This window comes from Monodelphis domestica, chromosome X (assembly GCF_027887165.1).
Source record: "Monodelphis domestica isolate mMonDom1 chromosome X, mMonDom1.pri, whole genome shotgun sequence".
Classification (NCBI taxonomy): domain Eukaryota; kingdom Metazoa; phylum Chordata; class Mammalia; order Didelphimorphia; family Didelphidae; genus Monodelphis; species Monodelphis domestica.
This window is the reverse complement of record NC_077235.1, coordinates 2,699,019-2,723,055: the sequence shown is the minus strand read 5'-3', so window position 1 is coordinate 2,723,055 and position 24,037 is coordinate 2,699,019. Positions and strand designations below refer to the sequence as shown.

The 24,037-nt window shown below is 45.9% G+C and overlaps 1 protein-coding gene across 15 annotated transcripts in view; it reads right to left on the bottom strand.

Annotated features, from left to right (window-relative positions):
* The window catches only part of TAF1 (TATA-box binding protein associated factor 1), a 38,761-nt gene that overhangs the window by 10,269 nt on the left and 4,455 nt on the right, over nt 1-24,037 (bottom strand). For 3 of the 15 annotated variants that reach the window (XM_016426793.2, XM_016426794.2, XM_016426799.2), the window contains exons 6-34: nt 22,864-23,079; nt 22,282-22,503; nt 21,899-22,100; nt 21,256-21,432; nt 20,383-20,510; nt 20,176-20,283; nt 19,885-20,058; nt 19,591-19,764; nt 19,249-19,353; nt 17,947-18,147; nt 17,639-17,780; nt 17,332-17,462; nt 16,593-16,673; nt 15,464-15,613; nt 15,186-15,305; nt 14,753-14,928; nt 13,958-14,199; nt 13,184-13,385; nt 12,408-12,573; nt 11,725-11,805; nt 10,653-10,864; nt 9,792-9,878; nt 8,599-8,707; nt 8,305-8,403; nt 7,129-7,306; nt 5,343-5,410; nt 4,962-5,084; nt 1,677-1,769; nt 1,507-1,591 (exon numbers count right to left, since the gene is read on the bottom strand). In XM_016426793.2, coding sequence (XP_016282279.2) covers nt 1,507-1,591; nt 1,677-1,769; nt 4,962-5,084; nt 5,343-5,410; nt 7,129-7,306; nt 8,305-8,403; nt 8,599-8,707; nt 9,792-9,878; nt 10,653-10,864; nt 11,725-11,805; nt 12,408-12,573; nt 13,184-13,385; nt 13,958-14,199; nt 14,753-14,928; nt 15,186-15,305; nt 15,464-15,613; nt 16,593-16,673; nt 17,332-17,462; nt 17,639-17,780; nt 17,947-18,147; nt 19,249-19,353; nt 19,591-19,764; nt 19,885-20,058; nt 20,176-20,283; nt 20,383-20,510; nt 21,256-21,432; nt 21,899-22,100; nt 22,282-22,503; nt 22,864-23,079 — 4,252 coding nt within the window. Of the gene's footprint in view, nt 1-792; nt 950-1,506; nt 1,592-1,676; nt 1,770-4,961; nt 5,085-5,342; nt 5,411-7,128; nt 7,307-8,304; nt 8,404-8,598; nt 8,708-9,791; nt 9,879-10,652; nt 10,865-11,724; nt 11,806-12,407; nt 12,574-13,183; nt 13,386-13,957; nt 14,200-14,752; nt 14,929-15,185; nt 15,306-15,463; nt 15,614-16,592; nt 16,674-17,331; nt 17,463-17,638; nt 17,781-17,946; nt 18,148-19,248; nt 19,354-19,590; nt 19,765-19,884; nt 20,059-20,175; nt 20,284-20,382; nt 20,511-21,255; nt 21,433-21,898; nt 22,101-22,281; nt 22,504-22,863; nt 23,080-24,037 lie in introns of those variants that run through there. The other 12 variants (XM_016426802.2, XM_007507586.3, XM_016426804.2 and 9 more) reach the window with 11 other exon arrangements.

Below are 24,037 nucleotides of genomic sequence, written 5' to 3'. Positions count from 1 at the left end.
CAAGAGGAAGGCGGGAACGGGACGGGACATAGGATTGACTATTCTAAGAACTTGGGCTCTCACATTTTAAGGAAGAAGTGGAAGCACTTCCTGGGGCTCCCTCTCCTAGCAAAAGTTCAAGAGAGAACTGCAATTTGTTCCCATGAGTCCTGAACAAGGAGGAACTTGGCTCTGGCAAAAAGCTGGGATGCCTTCAAGAGCAGAACTCTTGCCAAGAATGACTCCTACACTCCAGGACTACCTACTGGTTTGGATAGGTGGGCTTCACTACATCCTAGCTTGTCTCTACAACTTAAATATGTGATCCACAGACTCCGTAGAATAGAAGCTCTGTGAGGGCAGTGACCCCCTCCTCCTGGTCTTTGTATCTCCAGTGAATTGGACAGAGCCTGGGACACAACATTATCTGACAGATCACACGACTGACTTCTTGATCTTTCACTGCTAAACTTGTGATTCAACTGCAAAGGAGTTAAATAGAAAACAGCTAAGCTAAGGAACTGATGGCCCACATGTGGCTTTGGAAGGAGGGGAACAAATAATCAAATGAGGCACAATTACACGAATGGGCAGGTTTCTTGCAATGGATTTCATTCTCTCCTCCCTAACCAGGTTTAGAACTGAGGGACCTACTTGTGGGTTTAGAAACTTCCCCTCCCGCCTCCCCCCAATGACTCTTGGAAAAACCATCCATGCTGTGTAGGGCCTGATCTGGTATAAATGCCTGGGGGGGGGGGGCAGGAAGGTGAAAGGAGGGGGGGACGACAATGAAGCAGGCTTTAGGCAGAATGGTATGGCTAGCAAATGGAACTTTTAATCAAATGAGTTACTTTCGATCTGTTGCCTGTCAGTAGGGACATCTCACATTTGTCCCTTCAGCTCTTATCCAGAATCTTCAACTCTCAGATGCGCTTTTGAGAGCATCTTCCCTGGCAATTTTTCCAGGCATCTGTTTATGAGTAGATTTAGAACAAGATGGCTTTGGGAGTTCCCAAAAGAGGTACTCAGGAGTACTCTAGGTGACGACTTTTCGCCCTTGGTAGACTTCTCTAGCCTGTTCTGGAGGAACCCTCAGGGAAAGGAACCCAACCTTTACCTAAGAGTTGAGTCAGAGTTAAGGTAAGGCGGCCACATTTGCCCCACCCAGAGCTCTCCCCCTTCATCCAATTAAATATCAAACAGAGTGAGATTTTCTGAACTTCTCATCCCCAGCATTCAGGAGTGACCTCAAATGATGCTGAGGTCCACGAAGGATTGTTGTCATTTCTGGTTGTCACTCAGCAAGACAAGCACCCAAGAGAAAATGGATTCCTTCATCAACACAGAGAAGCCCAGCCAGAAACATGATTACCTTGTTATGCTGGGCCAAGCATCACTCTCAGAGGGGCTTGGGGCTCTTCCTGTCACCCGCAACAGAACTCTGGGTCCCAACAAGAGATGGACAGCAGCAGAGTCCTCCCATCTCATGGGAGAGCAGTGATGCTCAGAGCCCAGAGAAATACTCACCATTGTACTTGATGCTATTGGTTAGAATAAGGTTGACATCATCCAGAAAGGCATCTCGATTCTGATACTTGTGCTTAGAAATGTTCTGTAATTAGAAGAGCCCAGCGGTTAAGATACATACTTACAAAGCAGAAAGCTCGAAAGGGATCTTGTCAACTCAAAGCACTTACTTTGCGGATGGTTTCCAAATCCATTGGGTTGATGATCACTTTATAATAATCTGGAACAAACTTCTTATTCACTGGGTGATGAAATGGCCAAGACTAGTGGAAAGAGGAAAGAGAAAAACGAGTAACTCGAATCAACCTTCTACTTTCGGGCATCGGCTTGACCTTCTACTGTTGTTCTGCTTTCATCTTGACCCCTGCCTGCCCTCAAATTCACATTATCAAACAGCTTAGTTCAGGATCTGAAAAGTAGATGCTTAGAATTAGCAGTCCTGTGCAAAAGGTATGGCACAAAGGGGGGAAGAAATCCCCTCAAAACTAGATGGATGTGTTTATCAGTATGGGACATAAGCAGCATGTGACAAAAGGTGTTCTCCAGTAGAAATCTCTTTTCTGATGGAGTTGCTCTCCATCTGATCAGGGACATCTAGCTCAATCCTTGCCTGAACCACATCCCTGCGATGCAGCTTCTTGAACACTTGCAGTGATAGTGACCTTATTCCAACGCAAGGGAGCCAGCTCTATTTTGTGAACAGCTCTAACTATTTGGCTTCCTATACAAAGACAAAATTTTCTCTGCATGTGACTTCCACTCATTGGTCCTAGTTCTCTAAGGCAAAAGAATAATTCAACTGCTTCTACCAAATGACCTTTCCTATACTTGAAGACAGATTTACATCACCTATATGTATTCTCCAAATGAAGGATTCTCAATTTCTTAAACTCAATCTCTTAGAACATGGTTTCACACCCCCTTCCCCAAACACCCTCTTCAGGGCATGTTCCAGCTTATCCATGCCCTTCAGAAAATTTGGCAACCAGAAACTCAAGCCAGTACTCCAGACATGCATGCAGAGGTGGACTGACTAGGGCAAAAGACAACAGAACTAACACAGCACTAGCACCAGATTACGACTCCATCAGTTTGGCCTGAGCTCAAAGGGCACCTCTCATTCGGACCATTCCCAGAAGTCTCCTAAAATAGATTCCCTTCCCTCTCATCTTCTCCCCAAATAATCTAAAGGCCCAGTTCTGGCTCCCTCAGATAAAACAAAAGAAAAAAACCTAGTGGATCCTCTAAGAAGAAATATAAACTGGCATGTAAGAGCCACTACCAACTGGCTCCCAGCTGCCTTTCTAGCCTCATCTCACATCACTCACCCTTTGTACATGCTCTGTTCCAGTTGTTTCCCCCCACATTCCCTGAGGTCATGCCAGCCTGGCATGCACTCCCTCTTCAGAGACACCTTTTAGAATTTCTCTTATCCTTCAAGGCTGAGCTTGGATGCCATCTCCTCCAGGTGATTCTTCTTTGATTCTCCCATCTGAGAATATTCTTCCTCCTCCAATTTTACTAGAGAATTTTGTCCAGAACTTTCCTTTATACCCCTCCTATGTATCTCAGTAGAATGTAAGTTCCTTGAGTAATCCTGCCAGTCTGAGCTTTTGGCATCCTAGGAATCCTGTGGTCATTTGAGAACCTGTAGATCTTTTTCATGAGAACCTTTTGGCCCTCTTCCCCCATCCTATACCAATACAGTGGATTTTTTTTAAAAACCAAAGTGCAGCATGATATTAATAGCTATTCAAGTCCACCTTGTTCTATTCAGTCCATAGCTCTAGTCTCAGACCATTTGGAGATTCTGATTCTGTCACACCATATTCTGAGCTACTTCTCTGAGTTTCATGGCACATTACAAATCCATCTATGCCACCCTCTACATGAAGCAGCGTGATGAAGTAGATAACAGTTAGAGCACCAGGCCTGGAGTCAGGAAGGCCTAGGTTGGAATCCTGCCTCAAACACTTACTAGCTGTGTGACTGGGCAAGTCATTTCACTTCCCAGGCCCTCAATTTCACCTTCTCTAAAATGAGAAGACTAGACTTCTAAGGTCCCTTCCACCTTTCAATGAGCAAGAAGTATATTGGAGACTGGTGGCACTCTCTGCCCCTACCCCAGACCACACCACTGGTCTTTGCTTCCAACTCGGCCCTCACAGCCATCCTCAAAGAAGACCGCTCCTAGGAAGGGGCTGGCCACTCCCACAAAGTGCCAATCAACAGAGCAGATAAGCCTCACTGAAGTAGCCAGACACTTTGAGAGGGGAATGAGAAGCAACATGTGCCAATCAAGTCAAACCACCACACTACCACTACCCTTGACTACCATCAGATTCTGAAGGAGACAGCCAAGGACCTTGAAAATCCTTGGGAAGAGCAGTGTTTCCAGCACCTGGGCCCTCAGCCATCCTCTTGGGAAACAAACTCTGGGGGAGAGGCAGCCCAAGGAAAGGCTGTTCCTATAGGGGCTACAGCCACAGAGGCTGAGGACCCCAAAAGAAAAGTCCTGGCCACCAGAATCCTTAGCCCTGGCCAACAGCTCAACAGCAAACATGAAGGGGCCTGAGCACCTGCTTTGCTGCTCTACCCCAAGAACCATGGGATCTTTCCATCTGCTTTGCAGCTGAAACCTTCTCTCTGTGTGGTCTCCTCCATTAGAGAGGAAGGACTGGCTGGTTTTTCTCTTTGGATGGCCAGTGCTTGGCCTGGGGCTTGGCACAAAGTGAACACTTCATAAATTTCCTCATCTCTCTCCAGGTCAATGGCACAACGCTTCCCCTGACAGCCTTAAACCTAATAAACTCCACATTTCACTTTCCCCCTGAGTGCTAACGCACAGCCTGGCACAGCCCAAGGCTGGAATGCTCTCCATGCCTCACCTTTGCCTATCAGAACCACCAATAGGGCTCAACAGAAGCATCCCACCCTACTCAAGGCCTTTCCTAATTCCCTTAGATAATAATCCTTGCTCCATCCACACTAACTCTCAGAAATAATTATCTCATTTTGTTTTTTTTTGGGGGGGGGATTTATTTTGCATAAATCCTGCACACTTGCTGTTTTCCTACCCCCCCCAGTAGAATATAAGCTTCTTGAGGGCAGTTTGTCTTTGTTTTCCTAGCACAATGCCTGGCCCATAGTAGGAGTTTAACGAATGTTTGGCGAATTGAATGGAGCAGAAGCCAAAGCCATCTATGTAGCCCACCACTAGAAACTTCCTTCCAGGTTGAACTCAAATCCATTCACAGACATCTTTTGATGTAGCCATTCAGGCGGTTCCTGAATCCATCTAACTGCACTCTTAGTCAGTTACCTTGGCCTCTTCTGTTTTGGATGAGGTTGCTGAGCCAATGTTTTAATCATCTTTAGGATTGGATTAACTGAACACACACACACCCCCTGACCCCTGCACCATCCTCATGCTGCCCAGAACAGAGGCCACCTACGTCTGGAACCACCATCATCTTCTGGGTGACGATGTTGTCCAGAATGAAAGAGAATGCCACCTGGTCATCATCATCCAACAAGGGGTTAATGGCCTTCTCTAAGCGGGCCAGTTTATCTTCTTTCTGAAATGAAAGGTACCGGGATGTCCAGCATTGTAATGGCTTATGGTGCAGCCTGCTTGCTGTCATCCTTCTGAAATCTCTTCTTAGCCAGTGAGCACAGCACCTGCTAACAGTCATTTTCCCTAGCCCTCCCTCTTCCCATTGCTCCCCTCTCCACCCTCACACCCTCCCTTGTCTCCCATCCCTTCAACTCTCTGCATATAAATCCCACTGCCCCTTCCTTGCTCTGAGAGATATGGAACGACGACAATGTCTTACCTCTTTCAGCTTCTCATCACAGAGATCCAGCATCGACTGAGAGATCTGAGTCAATGAATGCTTAGGCCCTGTAACCCAATCATACCAGAAGATTTGGAAAAGTCGAGATCATTACAAAACAGGAGTCAGAAGCCACTGCTAACCATGAGGAGCCACATCATACCAAATGGCTGGATTTCTTTAATTCAATTTGGTCTTCTCAGTTCAAATGCTCTCCTCCCTTCCCTTTCCCCTTCCCCTACCCAATGAGAAGGCAAGAAAAATAAAAGCCCTTACAATGTGTGAATGGGGTTACTACTGCTATAACAACCCTGCGAGTCTTTTTTCCCCAGAGGACAGGCGAGTTGTGGGTAGAGTTCCTGTTGACAGAGCCTGGCATCGTGTGCAAAACTCAGGCTTAGGGCTGATTCAAAGGCCCTCCTTCCTCCCATCCATGACTTCTACACTCTGAGTTGGCCTAGATTAAAGGATCTTAACCTGGGGTCTGTGAACTTAGGTTTGGGGTTTTTTTTAATGTACATTGATAATGGCACAGCAATAGAATTGGCTGTATATTCACACATTGAAAAACACAACTCTGGGGAGTCCACTGCCAGGTTGCTGCCCAGGGAACCACAATGTGAATGAGGTGAAGAAGCCCTGACTTAGATGTTGCTGTGCTTCCACACTCTTCATGGGAAAATCCCCTGCAGCTTTAAGCTTGTCTTCAGAAGATCACTGATCAAATTCCTTGGTGCCCTAGCACACCACATTCAATTGGTTGGCTCACTTGTCATCCACTGCCCAATTAATATCACTCCATTCAAGCTGCTTCGTGGTCAGCAGGGTTTTGTATGAAACTGACCAAGAGGACCAGGAGGGTGGCAGGGGCGTGCCTGCTCTCTGAGCCATATACCATAGCTTCCATTTCTCTAGCACTAGGAGGCCTATAAAGCACTTTCCTCCCATCATCCCTCTCAGGTCTACCAGCAAGTAAACCTTATGGTAGGACAGGTATACTAGTAGAGGCTTCAGCATAATCATAGCTCTTGGTGGCCCTTGCCTAGCTGTCACGTTGGCATCACCCAGTGAAGTGAAATCTCTAGCATCAATGCTTCCTTTCTAACTCACTCTCCCATTCCCTCCTGGTCATGGTTATGCTGCATTAGTAGTAAAGCTTCCATGCTAGTTAGTTTTCAAATCTGTAATGAACAATGTTACCTCTATATAACAATATAACTCTATGAGTTACAAGCTGACACATGACTTTACTTGTCATCAGGTTTATCAATGGTCCATAGCACTGTGCTAGCCTTGCGAAATAATAGTCCCTAACGTTCTAGAGGCTTTTTTGTTTTTTAAAACCCTTACCTTCTGTCTTGGGCTCAATACTGTAGACATTGGTTCCAAGGCAGAAGGGCAGTCTGGGCTAGGCAATAGGAATTGAGTGGGATTTTTGGTCTAGTCTCATCATTTCACTGGTATGGTGAATTCCCAGTACATCGATGCAGTTCAACAATGTGTCTATAACTTATCTCAAGAGCCAGCTGGTGCCCGAGAGACTACTCTATTTCAAAAGGCAGAACTTGAACTCGGGTCTTCCTGATGCTAAGGTTCACTATCCACTACATCACACTGCCTCCCTACCCTAAAGTAGTATTTGCTATATCATAGTACACCAAAAAACACCAGTCTTTCAATATGCTGAGATCAGATCTGGGAGCAACCTTCTTCTGGGTATAAAAGATTAGCCCAGCTGGCCCCACAAGGTCCTTTCACCATCAAGGAGTTGATGTTTCTTACTTACCATTGTACGTTGCACTGTTTTTCACAATCAGTTCCAAGTGCTCTCGGAATTCCTCTCGGGATGGGTAGAGGCGCTTACGGACATTTTCACGGAGTGTTTGCAGGTCCATGGGCCGGGTGATGATTTTATAATAGTCCTTCACAACTTTGGCATTTACAGGAGTGTGGAAAGGGTAAGTCTGTGCAAATGAGAAGCAGCAATTCAGTTCCGCTACACTTAAGCACCAACCATAGGAAAAACATCATGCTGTGGATGGGGAAGCCAACGAGAAAATAAAACAATCCCTGCCCTGAAAGAGTCTCTTAGTCCAGTGGGTCAGCTAAGGTAGATGCTCTAACTTTCCTAAAAGACTGTGCCAAGTATAAAACAGACTGAGACAGTGATAGAAGAAATTTGAGGAGAAGGAAAGAGGGACAGACTTGAATGGTCTGTGAGAGGAGAAAGATGAGGCAAGTGTGTCCATGAGAATAAGAGCATCTGAGATGGTGCCCAAACGGGGGAAAGGGCAAGCTCTTTCAGCCATTGAGGAAAGGCATGAGGACAAGAGAGCCAAGACAAGAACAGGGGACATTTTGGCTAGAACAAAGACGACATGAAGGATGAGATAAAGGTTGGCAAGAGAGGAGAGCCAGATGTGAAAGACCTTAAACACCAGACTCTGGAGTTTCCATGTTGCCTACTGAACAATGGGGAGCTAGCTAATGAAGGTTAAGTAGAAGAGGTTACAGGAGGCATGAAGACCTGACCTAATGGAAAGAAGCAACAGATGTGAGAGAGATACAAGAGATATGAGGGGACTGTCCTAGCAGCCTGATCATCATTGATTTTCAGAGGGAGCAAGTCTCGATAATGCATCCCTCATCAAAACTAAGTACTGATGGAACTCTGTGGCCAACATGCTAAAAGCCAGGCTGAAAAGTCCAGGTGGCTAATCCTAGAATCAAATCTTCCCACACCATCCCCCTTCCCCTTGGCCAACTAAACCAACTTCTCAAGGGGATCTGATGTTTTCAAAGTCACTTCATTCCGTATCTGCACAAACATGGAATATCCAGATTCGGTTATGTTATTTTGTAGAAACTAACAGCAGCTAAGAGCATCCACTCTCCATAAAAGGAAGATCACACAAAAGAATGGGTCTCGACACCTTTGCTCTAGTAAATACAAAGCACTCACATTGGGAAGATCTCTCATGTCATTGATGATGGACTCCAGGATAGATGACAACGTCACCATGGGATCTGTCCGGCGTCGATGGATAGACTTGTGGGGTCGCTGAAAATCAGAATGGTAGGAAGATGATACAATGATACCCCTCCCTTTGAGAAAGCAAATCCTGCAATGGTGTGACCGAGTGAGACATTCTCTCAGGCCAGGTCTTAAGAGCCAAGTCTAAAGCAGGGGTTAGAGGGCTAGGGGGCTCAGGGAGAACCCCAAAAGGCCACAAAGAAGGAACACACAGGGACTCACATTCAAATAATCACAATGAACAGTGGTCCCAACTCGTCGTTTCTTCTTGGGAGGAAGTTGCTGTTTAGGGAACTTCAGAACCAGCGATTTCCTTCTAACCTCATCTGCACTATAAAAAACAATGCCAGAGAGTAATACATAGGCCCATTGCTGGCACTCAGAGACCACCACCATTCCCTCACCCCAAAGGAAAGTTTCCAAAGTGCTTAAAAATGGGTCTGAGGTTGGGGAAAATAACTGAATTCAAAAGCCCTACAGACATCCTTCTTCCAAGGCTCAGCTCTGACTGGACCTTCCAGTATCTGCAACTTAATATGAAAGAAATAGGGCAAATCACAGCCTCTCTAGGCCTCAGTTTCTTCATATACAAAATAAGGGAGCTGAATCAGATGATCTCTAAGGCTCTTTCCAACTCTAGGACCTATGATTCTAACTGAAGAAAAACAAAAGGTTGGCCACATGCCTCAGCCTCATGGAAATAAGGAAGAAATCCAAGCTAGTGTTGGAGGTTCTCTAACTCCACTCTTCCCCTACCCCAGTCTGGCAAGCCTCACCACCCCCTGTTCTCCTCTCATAGGTGACTTCTGCCAGCTGGCTCAGAATTGCTCTTATTTCCCTTCCTACATACGGCTGCTCCACCTGGCAACATTTTGCAAGAGCTACAGACAGAATTGTTCATGTATTTTGAACTAGCAATTTCGCTTTTGAGAATGCAGCCCAAGGGGAAAAGACTGTATTTTACACAGACCTGCACAAAGAGCCCTATTTATGATTCAAAAACAACTGGGAACAACTCAAATACCCCCTCCTAAAGAGAAATGGCTAAGCAAACCGAGGCACCTGAACCCAAGGGTGTTAGCTAGGTTGGTGTCAAGCATGTGGACTGTGTTGCCACACGGACTCATGTTAGGAGATAACAAAACCCAAGGAGGCATATATAATGACTGCAGCTATGTCTTACATGGCTATATACACTAACAAAGCTCAGAAGGGAGCTCGAGAGATGGTGTAACTAGTTTTGGATATTTAGGGTTTTCTATGAAACTACTGAAGTTGATTTTTTTAAAAATGTTCCAAGTTAAAAACTACCTCTATATCTCTATCTAGATATATAGCTATAGATATCTAAGTACATTGTTCTAGATGTATGGCTGCTTCGGTTATCCCTCCATCTTGCTACATGACTGGCCTACCTCCTTTTCCAAACATATATCTCCTGGATGAGATCTTTTACGCCACTTCTTGCTCGAGAGTCATCATTAGTAATATGCTGCAGCCTTCTTCACAGATTGTACGGTTCCATCATTCACAGCCATATAGCGTCACCAGAAAATATTGGTGTTAAAAAAGACGGGGTTTTGTTTCAGGGAGAGTGAGGGATAACAGATGGACAGCCTGAACCCACAGAATGTTAACAGGCCTCAAGGAAGGCCTCCCGTGTAGTGGGTGGATCATCTACGGAGGGGCTGGGAAAGAGTCACACCAAGTAAGAAGGCATGAATGAGTGGCGGTTTGCAGGAAGTACCTAGATTGATGAGATCACAGATCCATTTAAAAAAAAAAAAAGGGCTGCTTCTCCATGACATGATTGAAGAAGTCCTTAAGGACAAAGCCAGGTGGAGAAATACTCTGGAGTTCTTTTTTAAGTTTCCTAGCCTATTAGGAGGTGGCTAAGGGCAGGGACCTTTAAAAACTGGGGCTACACTCTTCAATGTTTCCAAACCCAGAAAGTTATAGAGTTGGAAGGAACTTCAGAGATCATTGAATCCAACCCCTTTATTTTACAGGTAAGGAGACAGCTCAGAAAAAGGAAGTGACAAAATCAAGGTCAAAGGAAGCAGGGAGTGATCGATTAGCAAGCCCAGGACTTCTGATCCCACATCCACTCTGGCACCCGCCTCTCACAGCCTTTTTGTTTTTAGAAAGGATCAACATAAGGAAGGGCAGGCAGCCACCCCCACCCCCCAAACTGGTCACCATCCTTCTGGGCCCCTGCCCACACCACAGGAACATACCACTCAACTCCAGGCACATCCTGCTTTGTCAGCCCTTACCTCTCAATTAGCTGCTTGCCCAAGACAATCTTGGTCCCTTCCACCTTGATAAGCTCTTCATTATCATTAGGGATGACAGTTTTTTCTAGCTCCTCCTCCTGTTCCTCTGTCATGGCGACAGGGTTGGAGGGCGGAGCATTGGTTTGGTAATACAGAGGGCAGAACTTGTTTGTCCTCATGTGCCCGATGGCACCACAAGCTCCACATTTTAGCTGCAAAAAGGAGATGAGGTGAGCAACTCTCCGGGTTACATTTTTTATTTTAAAAAAAAAAAAAGCTCATTAAAGGTCAGTGGTAAGGTGAGCGGCTCCCATGTCTACTGGTGCCAAGTGAAAGATACAAAGCAAGTAATAAAATCAGGTCCAGCCTTGGGGGCTCTATTATCCAAAGGCCCCCGGGGTAAAAACAACTAGGCAAATCGGCACAAAAGACAACCAGAGGGAAGGTGGCCAACCCAGGTGTGAGCTATGAACTATACAGAACTGGGAAAGTAGAGACTCAGTGGCTCCACATTTGTAACCAAGTCTAACTTTATTTAGTGCCCTAGGTCAGCTTCACCTGTAAAGTCAAGCATGACACTGAACCTCCCCCAAATACACCCAATAAAAATCTGTGTGTGTATATATATGTGTACACACACACACACACACACACACACATATGTATACACACACGCACATATATACATACACACATATATCAAATATATGTGTCTTTACATTTACATATATAAATGTACACACACACTTTTCTATTGACAGCTTTAAACACAGGGCAGCATGGCCTAGTGGAAAGAGTCCTGTACTCAGAGTCAAGAAGACTTGGTTTCAAATCTTGCCTCAAATGTTGACTGGCTGTGTGACAGTCACTGAACCTCCATGTGCCTCAGGCAACTCTGTGGGACTGAGCAACTGAGTCAGAGAGACTGGTTGCTCTGGATGGTGGCAAACAGAAATCCCGGATCCTTCCTCTAACTATTTCCCCAGGTCCCATAACTTTTGAAATCCCTAAATTATACCAAACCTCCTAGAGCATATGCTTCATTTGTGCTGCATTAATATGACAAACTTACAAATCCAAAGTGTGGGCACACACAGCCATTCTTGGTTATAAGGACTAGCTGGGGGGGGCGGAGATAGAGACAGGAGAAAATCTAGGCAATATAAAAACAAAAGATATCAATAAAATCTATTGAAAGATATGAATTAAATGCTAAGTGGATTCCATTTTCAGGAAAAGTAATTACTAGGAAATATATTCACTGACCAACTATAAAATGATACTGAAAAAGAACAAGAGTAGGCCCAGCACTTCAAATGCCCCAGATGCTAACATCTCTAACACTCAGAAAGCAGGCTTCTGTGGTCCTGCTCTTGTTCTCTGCAGCCTGAGGGATGCCAAAGCCCTGAGGCTCAGCAGCAGGCTTTCTTTGTTGCTTTAATACACTTAACAATGGTAATAACAATAACTAGTACTTTAAGATTTTCAAAAATTTTAAGATTTTTTTCTAAATATTAACTCACTTAATCTTCACAACCACCCTGGGAAGTAGGTACTGTTATTGTTCCCATTTTTGTAGATGAGGAAACTGAGGCAGACAGAGGTCAAGTGACTTGTCTTGGGTCACATAGCTAGCAAGTGCCTGAGGCAGTATTTGAACTCAGGTCTTTCTGACTCCAAGTCCTGAACATTATCCACTGTGCCATCTGGAGGCCTATCAGGCCACATATTCCTATCCTGGATGCTTAAAATTACCTTCAAATCAGGACGTTCCTTCATTTTCTTGGGCTTCTTCTCAGGAGGACCCTTGAGCTTTTCCTTTTCTTGGTTCCTTTTGAGACGCCTCAGTTGCTCCTGGATCCTTCGCCGTTCCTTCCGCATCTCTTCTCGATGTTGCTCATCAAACAGGGCAAATTTCCGACTGAAATAAATACATTCTCAGCAGGCCCCCTCAGACAGCATTTTACCAGCATCTCCTTAGTGGGAGAATCTAAGCCCCAAAGATAATGGGGCTTGTGAAAGCAATGATGGTACATCATAATGGGCCTAGGGCAAGTCTAGCCACTGAAAGAAAGCCTCCAGAATGCAATCGACCTCCCCCTTCGGGGAAGCCTCTTTCATTCACACATGGAGGTGGTATGAGGAACAGACATTCTGTCCTCAACCTGGAGGAAGCTTGAAGCATCCCCTGAGAACCATCAAAGCAGCCAATCAACATTTAAAAATCACAATCCACAGATGAGGTTGAAAATTTGACTTTCCCCAATTTAGTTTAGGGGCCCCTCAACCCCAAGTCAACCCCAAATATCTTCTTTGAAACTTGCCTCAAAAAACGAATGTAAATCAGCTCTCCGAAGGAAGTGAAGTAAAACTGCGTGACCAAGGCTGGTAGTTCAAAACCAGCACTATCTAAACGTCGTCACTGTGGCTGAAAAGTCAAACTTCAAGGAGCCCTGGTCCTGCAAATGCTTTCCCCTTCTTGGAGGGGGACAGCCATGATCTACAGCAAGGCCCAGGACCCACACACTCACATGAACTCTTCATCCTTCGTCGTCCGTATGCGTACGTAGGCGTCAATGACAGCAGGCTTCCTCACGGTCTCACATCTGACATACTCCTTCCCATCCTCGTCTCGAAAGGTTCGGTAAATCTTGAGGCATCGACCCGTGGCTGAGGAGTTAAGACTGGTCACAGAGGCTGTGTCATCGTCCTTGTGAGAGCCTCCAGAGCTCACTGTTGGTGAGAGAAATGTCTTTTCAAACCCTTCTCTGTAAACCTAAGATCTAGTACCTTCTCTGCCCTGAGTGAAGATGCGTGACGTGACACAGCATAGAACAGTGGTTTAGAAGATATAGAGTATGTGAAGGAATACAAGGGAAACAAGAGGTTCTGTTCATAGCAACGTCAGTTCCGCACTCTCACCGAGCTATCTTCCCTGGCCACCCTCATGCTATTGGCGCAATTGGGCTAGAGAGCAGCTGAGCTGTTTTCAAGCCAACATTAAACTACTGGAGATGGCAAGTTGCCATCATTCCCAATAGGGCTCTCTATGTCTCTGTCTGTCTGTCTGTCTGTGTCTGTCTGTCTCTGTGTGTGTGTGTGTGTGTGTGTGTGTGTGTGTGTGTGTATGTGTGTGTGTCTGTCTGTCTCTCTCTCTCTCTCTCTCTCTCTCTCTCTCTCTCATTAGTCCTTTTCTGAGCTCCAGAGTCCAATCCACCATTTACCAACCTTCTTGCTTCTCTAATCTCCTCCCCCACTTTTGCTGTTGCGCCACACTCTGCCGCATATCACGTTGTGTTACGTACACAGTCCCTTTTTGTCCTTCTTCTCTTTCTTGCCCGTTTCCTTGTCATTGGCACCTTCCTCACCCAGTAGCATTCGCTGTAATTCCTTCCGCTCCTGCTCCTCCCGCTCTCTCGATAGCTGAGAACTGGTTTTCTTGTTCTGTAGCATATTCTCAATGTTCTTTCCCATTTCTTCAAAGTCACTATCCTCGGCAGAGCTGCTGTCGGTGTCAGTTGACAGAATTTCAGTTGATGACAAAACTCTGTGAGTAAGACCAACACGAAAACAGGCCTAAGAATCAGCAAAGGCATAGTCCAAAGAGCCACAGAATTTGAATAGGCAAGCCAAGAAGTGAACACCACTAGGGGCCACCTCAAAGTTGCTAAGATGCCAGAGGGGAGTCCGACAGAAAGAACCGAGGACTAGTCATAAAAAACAAGTTCAATGCAGTGTTATAACCCTATTCCAGCTAGAGGGAAAAGTGAGCCAAAGGAGACCAATGGTTAACCAATCAGATCAGACAGCTTGGCACCTCTCCCCTTCCTTCCACCGAGTCATCCCCAGACCCAAAGAAACCATAGGAAGTTGTTGTCTTGGTTGCTACAAGTTCATACCTGGCCCCTCCTGTCCCTTTAACATCCCTTCTCATATCATTCAGGATGGTGAGAGGGATCCCCGACAGCCTTCCTATTGACACTAAGTTGTCCCAAGAGGGTTCCCTCTGGAACCTCCCTCAGACTCTTGCCTACCCAGTTACATTGCCCTTTTCCCCTTTGCAACTTTGGCTGCTAACAAACAGCACTTTAACAACACACTTGTTCTGCAAGTCGAAGATCCGTTGACATTCTTCTTTGTAACGTTCCTGATGTTCAGCCACCGAAAACCTTGACCCCCGGGCAAATTTACTCATGGGCCCCTCTCCAGAGCGAGCCTGTTCAGTCGACATGGTGCGTACAACATCGATCACTTCCCACCGAGAGAGCTTCTTGATCTGTGACGATATGCACACACGTATACACATGCTCAGCTCTTTAAATGTTTCCAGAAACAGGCAGAGGGCCTGTGGGACCACCAAAGCAAGAGAAGAGGCTTTCATCCCAAAGTGGATGAAGTGGAAGGCTTTGGGGAGGCTAACCCCTGAGAAGAATGTTATCCAACCTACCTTAGGAATCCCCAGACTCTGCCCCTCACACCTGACTCCTGTCCTTACCCTCCACACAAAACCCAGTCAGCCTCCTCCACACCAACCTCTTCCTCCGGCACACCAAATTTACGGAGAAGTTGCTTGGCATTTTTTAGAGAGAGGCGACGGAGATCTGCATCGGTTCCCGTGACTGTCTTCTTCACTGGCTGGGGTTCCTTATCATCCTATCTCAAAACATAAAACAGTGAGGAAACCCCAGAATACCCACTCTTGCTACTAGCCTACGACTCTGAAGGTTGCCCTCGAGCCAAGCCTGTATGGTGGTGCCCCTCCCAGAGTTGTCACCTTGCACACGCCCTCAAGGCCCTGGCCACAGTCTCACCTTCTGCTGGGTTGGTTTGTTTGGAATCTTCACATAGGAGAAGCCTTCCCCACACCCTGTAGGATCTGCCACCCCAGTCACTTCCAGAAGGCACTTGCCCTTCATGGCTGCAATGAAGGCCCTTGTAGTGTTCCAGGGGGCAGTACGCACCTGGAACAGAGAAGAGAGTTCAGAGTGCTGGTAGTATGGCCCCGCAGGAAAGTGCTAGAGAGCCTTTCTACTTAGCCATACTTCTCTCCCTACCCTCACCCCCCACAAAACGAGCAACTGGACCCTAAAGGCACACAAAACTAGCATCATTCTCCTTACTCCTGCTGTTTCAGTACATGGACAATGGCAGCAGACAAAATGTGGTGAAGACACACTCACTAGTGAGTATTTGGAATTCTACTGCCAGCTTCCCCCCACTAAAGAACCAGGTACTACTGCCCACAGCAATACACAAATTAAAATGACTGCTTAAGAGTAGGCTTTCTTCTCATAGTTGCTTTGACTTCCTCAAGCTTTCTGCATGTGGCCAGTCAGGCTACATAAGTTAAACAGCTGTCCCCGCCCCAACAACAGCTGGTCAAGGCCCCATTACCTGGTAGCCATAAGGCCCCTTCCAATCTCCCCCAAATGTTAAAGCTGCTCAATTTTTTTCTGAATGTTGAGGTAATATTCCTAACCCCACTTGAGTGTTTGGGAAAGTGAGATCCAAGGGATGAAGTGGTTTCAGCAAACCATGGATCGGAGATATATAATGTGCTCAGTGAGTGATGCTTGGTGCCCGGTCCTATCTCTGACACTGCTGAGCAGCTTTTCTAAATCAGCAGCTACCCCTCTCCCCATTCCCCTGCCCCCTACTTCCTCCCCTCAGCACAAGAATGGCACAGAATCACTTCCCTCCACAGCCTAGCTGACTTCCCTTTCCTACTTCTGTCCTGGTCCAATTTCCTTCTGCTCTCCACTACGGGCTGAAGCAGCTTCTCAGCCCTCATTCTTTCCATGGGAGATGGCATCCCTAGGACACTAGGATCCAACTGGGAAATGAGAAGGCAGCTAGGGAACAATCATACTGGTTGCTAAGGGTAAAAACAGCAAAGAAGAATGGATGAGGTGAGCTCACAGGAATTGGCACAAGCTTTACCTCATCATCAATCTTCATCTGGAAATCTTCCTCATTTTCTTCTTCAGGAGCAAAGAAGGACTTTTCCCCATAGCCAGCATCCTAGAGAGAGAGAAGAGTGATGACAAAGAGAAACACACCAACTTATGTCCTAGGTACAGAGATGAAGGTGAAGACAGCCATTATTTACTGAATAACCCCTGCTATGCTGAACGTTATATTGGGTCCATAGAGGACAGAGCCAAAATAGCCTCAGTGGCTCTCCAGGCACTTATTACACGCCAGCTCAGTCGAAAGATGCTCCAAGTCCATGGCCAAACTTTGTCACTCCCCAAGTCCAGGTCTTAACTTATATTACTCGTTAACTGAAGTCCTATGGGGTGAGGAGCCATCCCAGGCCACCTGGTCCTTGCCTATTCTAGAAGGAATAGAATTGGAAACATATCCTGGTTTTCTCCTCTACACAATACCTGTAGCACTCTGGCCTGCCTAGTTGGATACAGGGAACATCCCATAAGGGACTTCATTGCTCACATAGCTGACTTACAAAGAAGAGAGACAAACAACCCCTTTTTGGAGCAAAGAAACTTTCCCAGTGCCTCAAAACACAAGAAGCATCTCATCCATTCAGAAGCCTTTCATGATCCTGATGAAAAAACAAGACAGCATTCCCCATTAGACTGCTGGAGTTTTCCTCTAAAGCCAAGGGGAAGCATGGCTCCAATGATGGCTAAGAGAGAAAATGATGGGGGGAGCTTACCTTCAATCGCTGCTCCGCTGCTATCATGCTATAATAAGCACAGCACTGCTCTGGAGACACCATAGCCCTGATTTCTTCCTCAGTTGGTAAACGGAAATCAGTCTTCAGCACCCACCAGTTTGAGTCCATCCCTGGAAAAGACTTGGGAGATGAAATCCTGAGACCTTGGAATCATCACTCCCCCAACACCACACATGATCTCCTGCTGGAAGACAGTCAATAGCCAGAGAAGATTCCTCAGAAGAGGACCTCAAGGGAAGTAACAGCGGTGGCAATATAGCCACTACTCGCCACCACTGTGGTTTACCTGTGCGCTTGAAGTCAGCACAGAGCTTTAATCTCTTTCGGATGCTACTTTCTGAGTGAGAAGGAAAGGCTTTCTTGATATCCTCCATACGGATCCTGCGTGGACGGTCTCTACTCTTCCAAAATAAGCGGTAAATGAAAACCTACCAATCAGAGCACAAACAAATGAATGAACAAATAAACAATTTCTTTGGCCAATTGCCAGGGTCCACGAGGAAAGCAAGAAGCACTTGCCTCCTATGGGCCCAGTCAGCTAAACTCCCCCTTCCTTCTCATCCCATCCCACCAAATCAGAGGGGATCTTCAGACCTGCAGGAAGTCTCTAATGTGGGTGTTTGCCCGTTTGGAGTTGGGCCCAGGAACTTCAAACAAGGGGCACTGCTGGCCAACAACAAAGATGTCAACCAGCTCCCGAATATAATAACCCTGTCGTGTCCGAATAATCAGGAAGTCTGTCTCTGGCATCTTATGAAGATAAATTGGAGCACGAAAGAGGTTGTTCTCAAATGCCTATCAAAAAAGAAGTCAGGAATGAGAAATGAGACCCAGAAAAGTACTTGACAAGGACTTGCCTCAGTGAAGAAGCAGCTAACCAAATGTCATTTGCTCTCCGTGTTCTGTGATGGCTAAGTTGTCTCTAGGACCAATAAAATCCCAGAGTGCCAAGAGAACATAGGGTTAGATACAGTTCACACTCAAGAGTCTGTCTTGAGGAAGAAACCTAATAATAAGCTGTGGGGAAAACCCACCCTTAAGGGAGAAAGATGCAGAGGGAAGTGCCTCTTTCTTAGGAGGCAATTATATAGGGATCAACTGTCCCTAGGAGCCTAGGATTTTAGGAATGGCTTTAAAGAACAACTGAAGAGAAAAGCTGTTTAGTATATGGGTATGGGGGAAAAAGACATGAAAGAGAAATGAAACAAAAAGCAGAAAGGAGAAGCCATAGGTCAAAGAAAGAAGGAAAAGAAGGAAGTGTTGGGCATTGGTGGAGTGAGAACAAAAAAAAGCCACAGTGACAAGTCAGGGAACAGGCTGTTGGCAAGATACTAGAAGGCCCAAGAAAGAGAAGAAATGGCAAGGCAGGGTTGGTGAGCACTGAGGGCAGGCAAGGAGCCTACAAGGTAGAGGTGGCAAAGAACCAAAGGGGGATGGGGTGGGCCAGGAGGCTGCAGATGGCACAGCTCAGGCATGCTCGTTATTCTAAAGTGACTGTGACGAATATGGTCAAGTCTTAATTTTCCACATGTGGCAGGCATGTGCACTTTGGGGATTAACTGTGGCCAAATTTTAACCCCAGTTTGACTTCTTTGTGTCTCCCAGATGTTTCTGAGCTCCCTCTCCTCACCTGTGCTTAGGAAAAAGGGATTTAATTCCCTTTCACCTTTGCCTAAGATCTTTAGGGAGGAAAATTCACTTTTTATTAAAAACTTACATACTATATTCCAGACACAAACCCAAGCTTGTTTTAATACCTAGTCTCCACTGTCGTCATCTCCTCCTCCCCCGCCCCATAAAGGTTCCTCCCATGGCTGATCCTCCCTGGTCTGACTAGCCCTCATCTATTCTCTCCTAAATATTAAACTTAACGGTGGGGGAAGAAGGATTCCTTACCTGCAAAAGCTGTCCAGGGTGGAGAGAGCCCAGGAAAGGAGATGTGTGGCAATAAACCGTTTCTCCATACTTGCAATCTGGGGCACCAGGGTCTTTCCCAGGTTTCTAGCAAGAAGAAAACAGTCCCAGTTAGTGAGAGCAAACATGGGCAGTATGTCCCCTCGGTGAGCATAGAACCATACTGAGAGCCCCACAGGGATTTGATGAAGTAAGCAAAAAAGCCAGTTCTAACCCCACAGGAGTTCATGGGTGAATAGGGGGAAGGGATTAATATTAACCTATGTAATCAAACTATCACAACACAGAATGGCAAAAACAGTCAGATTCCTTGAGCAAACTCACCCGTTTATAGTAGTTTTTTATCTTGGTTGCCATGCCGACCTGCATCATTAAGGGACCGTTCTCTTCACTATACTCCGCAAGAATCAGATCTCCATCTTTGCCTGTCAGATCTTGGGGTGTGCGCATAAAAAACATCTCCCCACCCCCAGAGGCCTGGCGCTCTTGTTCTCTCATCTGCCCGGCAGAGAAAGCACAAGCCTAATCAGTTAGCGCAGAGTCGAGCCAAATTCAAAGGGCCAGACACACATCCCTACCCCACCACCCTCACCCCAAACTGCCCAAAAAAGGCTTTACTTTGGCTTTCTTCTTGATGTGTTTCAGCAAGGGTTGGACGGAGTGGGGACCCGGCTGGGATAGGGCCCCAAAGGAGTACTTCTTCAGAGGTGGGCGGTGAAACTGCCGGAGTTTGATGGGGCCCATGTGGGTGGGGAAGAAGGGCTGCCGGAGCTCCACAGCAGGGATCGAATGCTGAAAAGAAACAACACACAGGATCCGAATGAGACCTGAGCCAGTGCCAATCAACAGTCCCCAAGTCCAAGGGTCAAGAACCCACCAATTTTTCCCTCCACAGAAAGTCACTTTTACCTGTATAATGTTCCCTCCAAAGGTGCCACGAAGGCCCTGCTGCTTAGGGTAGTAAAACTCATCATTGGACAGGTTCCAAGGGTCCTTCACCTCCGGCTGGGACATGTTCTGATCACCCAACAACAGACAGACATCACTGAGAGAGCTTCTATCTCAACTCCAAGGCCTCCCCCCAGCCCTAGCTCAACCCCCTCACCCGTTACAGACCTGCTGTGGCTCTTCCTTAATAACACCTGTTTTCCCCAAAAGGATTCGACTCTTCTTTAAAGAAGATTCTTTCTTATTCTCCTTTGAGGGGGAATTTGATGTCATTTCTTCCTTTTCATCAGGTATTTCTGACAATCAAATAAAGGAGGCTCATAAACACTCATTCACAAAGCTCTTCCTCCCTTTCCTGACAGTCCTCTGTAATTCTAGGGTAAAACTCTGAGAAATCATCTAGTCTAACCCCTTCTGTTTAGAGATGCAGAAGGAAAACTAGAATGATTTTTGTGTTCTTACTAGCCTGGTAAGCAGGCAGGGAGTTCATTCCAGACCTACCTCCCCTAACCATGAAGAGCAACCTTCCATACACACAAGAGGCACTTGACCAAATTCTGGCTGAATGATCTTCTAATGCAGAAAATCCCTTTCCCTTAACCAGCCAGATACTCTCTTTGAAGTACACATATGTATGTGTGTGTATACATATTATATACATCAGTGATATATAAGTATGATTGGAAGTGTGTACATAAAAATATATATTACCTAGAACATATATCTAATATATATATATATATGCACATATATATATATATATATGTGTGTGTATATATATTTTGTGTGAACATACATTTTGCTGCCACTCATACATGATGTTGCCCCCAAACCATTCTTGAAAAACTAGGAACCAACAAGCACAGCAGCCATTCTAGTCATTTTCTAGCTCACCTCCTTCTTCCAAACATGGTCTGGAAATCTCATCCTGCCCCTTCTTCCCTCCCTCCCCTCATTGTGCCTGGTTCCTTCCTGCCAATGGACAATACAAATCAACTACAGAGATAGGAAGAACAACAGTGATCTCAGCCAGTGACATACCCAGGATAAGATTCTCATCGTTTGGATCCAAAGTCAGGACAGGTGGCTCCAAGAGGCGAGGCATAGCCAAGGCATCCCAGATAATGTTGTCTTCCCAACGGCCATATACCAGCTCCTCGTTGTCAATTGGGAAGATGGAATACCAAGGTTTGTCATCATCCAGAGTGGCAGTAAAACCTATTCAAGATGGGGGAGAGAGTTGTTAATAATGTGTGAGTGATGGATGATCTTATTGTTCATTTAGCTATGGAAAAGGGGAGAGGAAAAGACCAAATGATACAGCAGAGTTACCTAGCTATCTACTTGAGGAGAAATAAACAGATCTCTGATTTGGAGAAAGTAGCATTTTCTCTTTTTATTTCACTAAAGCTGACCTGCTAAATAGGGGGTTTTTTAAAGAAATACTATAAAGATGAAGCATTTTGAGATACAGACTTCTACAACTCAAGTAATAAGCCTTTAAGCTTTGTTTTCAGTGAGAAAGTGAAGTCATCACTAGCTGGTTAGCAGACAATTGAATCTTTCACAAACATTTCCTTGACTTCACCACCCCCAAAGATCACAGACACCCTGCAAAAGGCATGCCAACAAATCCATGGATGGAAGCTCACATCAAGGCACTAGGGCCCTGTTCCCCTCCCACCTTGCTGAGCATTGTAGGCCATGGCATTCCTGGTCATGCTGGAGGGAAGCCAGCCAGCAAGACTGGCCCGCTGGGGCTTAGTGCCTTTATGTTTGATGTCTTCTCCATCCCAGATGATGTCATCCTCCCAGTGCAGCTGGGTCACCATCAGGAAGTTCTCATCAGCCAGAAGATCCCCTGCTTCCTCCAATGCCCCCAAATCCTGCAAAAGTAGAGAAGGCATAGGATGCTGGGACCTGAGGCCTAACATTTGGAAAAAGCCCCTACACTGCCTTCGGCATCCATGATCCCTCTAATCCCACCACTAGATAAACTCCTTGTAAAGAAGGCCCAATCATGTTATACTCTGTCCCCTTGCCCCTCCACTTCAGAGCACTCCTCACCTTTTCCATCATCCCTGGCTTTGTAGATGGCTCATCTTGTGCACTTCTGAGTTTGAAGCCATAGTCAAACCCACTGCCATCTTCAGGTACACCCAACATGTCATACCACAACCGGGCAGGCCCGTAACGCCATTCAGCTACCTTTGGCTTGGTGTCTGTAACTTTGTCTATGTCTCCAGATGACTGGGAAAACTTGGACTCCACAGGAGCCATCATCGTGATCTACAGTAGAACAGGAAAAGAGATGGACAGCTCCATCCATTGTCAGGTCTCAAAGCACCAATTTCTATATTGGCAATGTCTTTTATCAACCAAGAAAAAGTGGCTGCTGACAGGCAACAGAGTCACAAGGAAATGCCTTCAAAGAAGCTTGGAGTGTATTTGAGCCAAAGATAACCTTGCCTAAGGGTAAGGATGGAAGAAGTTGTAGAGTTATGTTACAAAGAGCATTTTACCTACTCTTTAAAGACCTTCAACTCATCAGACCTTGGACCAAGGTCTACCCTCCCTGAATCGTATTCCTCTTAGCCTCAGTGTCAGGAAACACAGCCTGCTGGGATATCCAACCTCAACTGTGCCTACCTCATCATCCGACAGACACTGTTCTGGAGGGGGTGGGGGAGCATATTCATAGGCCCATGGTGATTTTCTCTCCAAGTCAGGGTCCCCAGAGCATTCGCCCTCATGAGGTTCTTCTGGTGCCAGCTCTCGGTGCTTCTTCTTCCTCTTTCTCCGAGCACTTCGCCAAACAGATGGGACATTCTTTCCTGGGCCAAAGAGGCGAAGGAAGCGTAATACCTACAACAGAGAGGGAGCTGCTGCATCAGTTTATGAGATTGGGACAGTAGCAATCAATCAGAAGACAGTCCTAAGGGAACCCCATAGGCCCAGGGGAAGAAATCTGGGTGACTAAGTACTGGTCCAATGTACCTGCAAATGGAAGGAAAATCCAAACACACACTAAACCATCCACTGCTATCATGCCTTTTTGCAACTAGAAGAGCGCAAGTCATTTCTTTCATTGATCTATACAGCTTCAGAAACCAAGGAAGGAGTGTGAAGAGAACCCTGCCATTCTAGAAACACTATCTCTCACTTCCCATAGATCACAGCCATTCTCCATCCAACATCTTGAAGAGAGCACTGCATTCGACCAAGGTTTGCCATATACTTGGCCACCCATCAGTGTAGGACCTCCATTCCAAAGCCTGTATTTACAATAGTCATCTGCTTTTGCCAAGTGCTTCCCCTTGACTTGACTTAATCATCCACCTCAAATATTATTTTCACAAAGCATTCTTTGTTTCACATGGGTCAGTAACAACCTTTCCCTCTGTGTCTGCCTTTCCCTCAACACTGATCTGCGCTCTCTAGAACACTTACCATGGAATCTTGGAATTTCACTTATCTATCTTTGTAGCAACCCTGTTCTAGACCACATGGAAACACAGCAGTCAGTGGGACATAGGAGAATGAGCTCTGGGCTAGGAGTCAGGAGACCCACATGCAAGTCCTAATTCTGGCTCTGACACTTACTAGCTCTGTGATCATATGACTTTAATAGGATTCATCCTAGTTATGCTTCTTATCACCTCAGAGGGGTGTTTTATATGCAAGGAAGACTTAAAGCACTATCCAAATGTGAGCTAATATCATTCACTCGCGATCAGAGAATAACGACAATTCTAAGTACATGGAAGAATTTTTTTTTTAATCTCCAGCATTTAAAAGTTTCATGGCCGACAAACAGTGGGCA